Source organism: Panicum virgatum, chromosome 3K (assembly GCF_016808335.1).
Source record: "Panicum virgatum strain AP13 chromosome 3K, P.virgatum_v5, whole genome shotgun sequence".
NCBI classification, from domain to species: Eukaryota; Viridiplantae; Streptophyta; class Magnoliopsida; order Poales; family Poaceae; genus Panicum; species Panicum virgatum.
In genome coordinates, this window is record NC_053138.1 from 56,994,615 (window position 1) to 56,996,735 (window position 2,121).

At 62.0% G+C, this 2,121-nt stretch overlaps 1 protein-coding gene across 1 annotated transcript; it reads left to right on the forward strand.

Moving 5' to 3' along the window:
• Positions 1–391: 391 nt before the first annotated feature.
• LOC120701090 (SH3 domain-binding protein 1-like) lies at positions 392–1,207 on the forward strand. The gene has a single exon (XM_039985254.1). The coding sequence runs from the start codon at positions 392–394 to the stop codon at positions 1,205–1,207; it is 816 nt and encodes a 271-aa protein (XP_039841188.1).
• Positions 1,208–2,121: the final 914 nt, after the last annotated feature.

The window sequence follows — 2,121 nt, forward strand, 5'->3', positions numbered from 1 at the left end:
GCCCGCCGCCCAAGGACAGCGGCCCGCCGCGTCGGTCGCGGTTTACTTTCCGCGGTTTGTTTTACACTCATATCTCCCATTGGCCCTCACGATTTTAGCCCTCTTTTATGTACCTTCAAAATAGATGCAATTTTGGAAAAAATGCTGCCAGTTCCCAAAGGGTGAGCGTCCTCTTGTGATATATGGAGATGAGTAAAATGCACTATGGGTCCTTAAACTAGTTCTCCTGTTCTGTTTAGGTCCATGAACTTTGAAAATGCATTTCTAGGTCCAGGATCTATTTAAGTGAGCCATTTGAGGTCCAAAACGCCCTTGACCTGCTCTGAACGTCTACGTGGACCGCCAGACTGGCTCTGACGTGGACCACGTGGCCCCACCTCGTGCGGAAGCAATGGCCGCGCGCCTCGCCTCGGATGACGCCGCCGTCGGAGATCCCGCCGTCGCCGCTCCGTCAAGCTCGTCCGCCGCCGGGAGGGACCTCGTCCGAGCCGCCGCGCTCGAGGCCGGCGAGCCCGAGGCCGCCGCGCTCGAGGCCGGCGAGCCCGAGGCCGCGCTCAAGCTCCGCCGGCCCCCTGCAGCATTGCGGCGGCACCTCCACCTCCCTCCCGGCAGCACCTCCATCCCAACCCGGCAGCACCTCCCTCCCTCCCTCCCCCTCCCTCGCCGGCGGGCATGCGGCACGGCGACCCGCGCGCAACACGGCAGCACGGTCGAGCTCTCCCTTGCTCCCCTGCCCAGCTCTCCCCTGTGCGGCGGCGGCCAGATCCGCACGCTCCCCCAGCGTCGGGCCTCGCGACACAGACAAGGGCGGCGGCGGCGGCGGCGGGCCGGACCGCCACTCCAGCGCCACCCCTCGAGCCCGCCGTCTGCTGCCTCCTCGCGCGGTGCTCTCCGCTCGCGGTCGGGCCTGCGTGGCGCGGCGGGGCGGCCGCGGCGGCGTGCGCTCGCGCGGCTGGGCGGATCCCGGTGTCATGGTGCCTCCTCGTCCTCCCCCCTCCTTCCTGGGCAGCGGCTCACTGCCCCACCGCCGGCGAGGCTCTGTGCTCGCCATTCTCCCTCTCCCCCACCTTCGCAGTGGGCGGCCGAAGAGCTCCGGCCGGGCAGAGGGGCACCCGGCCCTCCCCTGCCTGCGCGCGGCAGCGCGGCCCTCCTCCTCCTCGCGAGCGCCCCTGGAGGTCGCCGCCGCCCGCTGCCTTCTCACCGCTAGCTTCCCCTGCTCCCTCCATCGCCGAGCTGCGTCGCCCTGTCCCCTGCATCCCCCGCTGGCGAGGCTGGGCGGCCGTGGCGAGGCAAGGCAGAGCGGCCGCGGTGGACGTGCTTCCCTCCCCTGCTTCTCCTCACCTGTGGCGGCGGAGCGTGGCGGGGCGGTGGCGGAGCGCGGCGAGCGAGCCGAGCATGGGCGGGGGGCACGGAGGCCGACGCGGGGCAGAGGAGGGAGGAGGAGGGAGGGAGCAGAGGAGGTGCGGTGGCACGGGAACGACGCCGGAGGAGGGGATGGGGAGGAAGAGAGAGAGAGGCGGTCCACGTTGGATGTGAGTCCATCTTGGATCCGAGTTGGCCGTCCACGTAGACGGTCAGAGGCTGTCGGAGGCGTTTTGGACCTCAAGTGACTCACTTAAATAGATCATGGACCTAAAAATGCATTTTTGAAGTTCATGGACCTGAACAGAACGGTTCAACTAGTTTAAGGACCCACAGTGCATTTTACTCTATGGAGATCTACCATCTCGATTTCAAGGTATCTATCTAATTTTGTCTGGGACTTTGCTGGCGGACACAACAATTTTTCAATTCGTTTCTCCATTTCAAGTACAACCTCTATGGGATGGCAACGATTGGGCCTATCATCTTCTGATTTAGGGCTGTAGCCTTCAATTGGAGGTATGTATCAAACCTTCTCTTAGTTTTCTCTATCGATCTTATTCTGTAGATTTATCACCTTTTTAGGTATGGCAATGTCAAATATGTTGATGGGAAGCATCGGCATAGGTATGAGATCTATTTTCTAAAGCTGGCACAAATGTGCCTTTAAATGTATGAATCAGTTTTCTGTTATGATGATGTTCCTACCTCTTGCCTGGTCTTTGTACTGAAGTATTGCTGTAATCACAGGAGAACCCT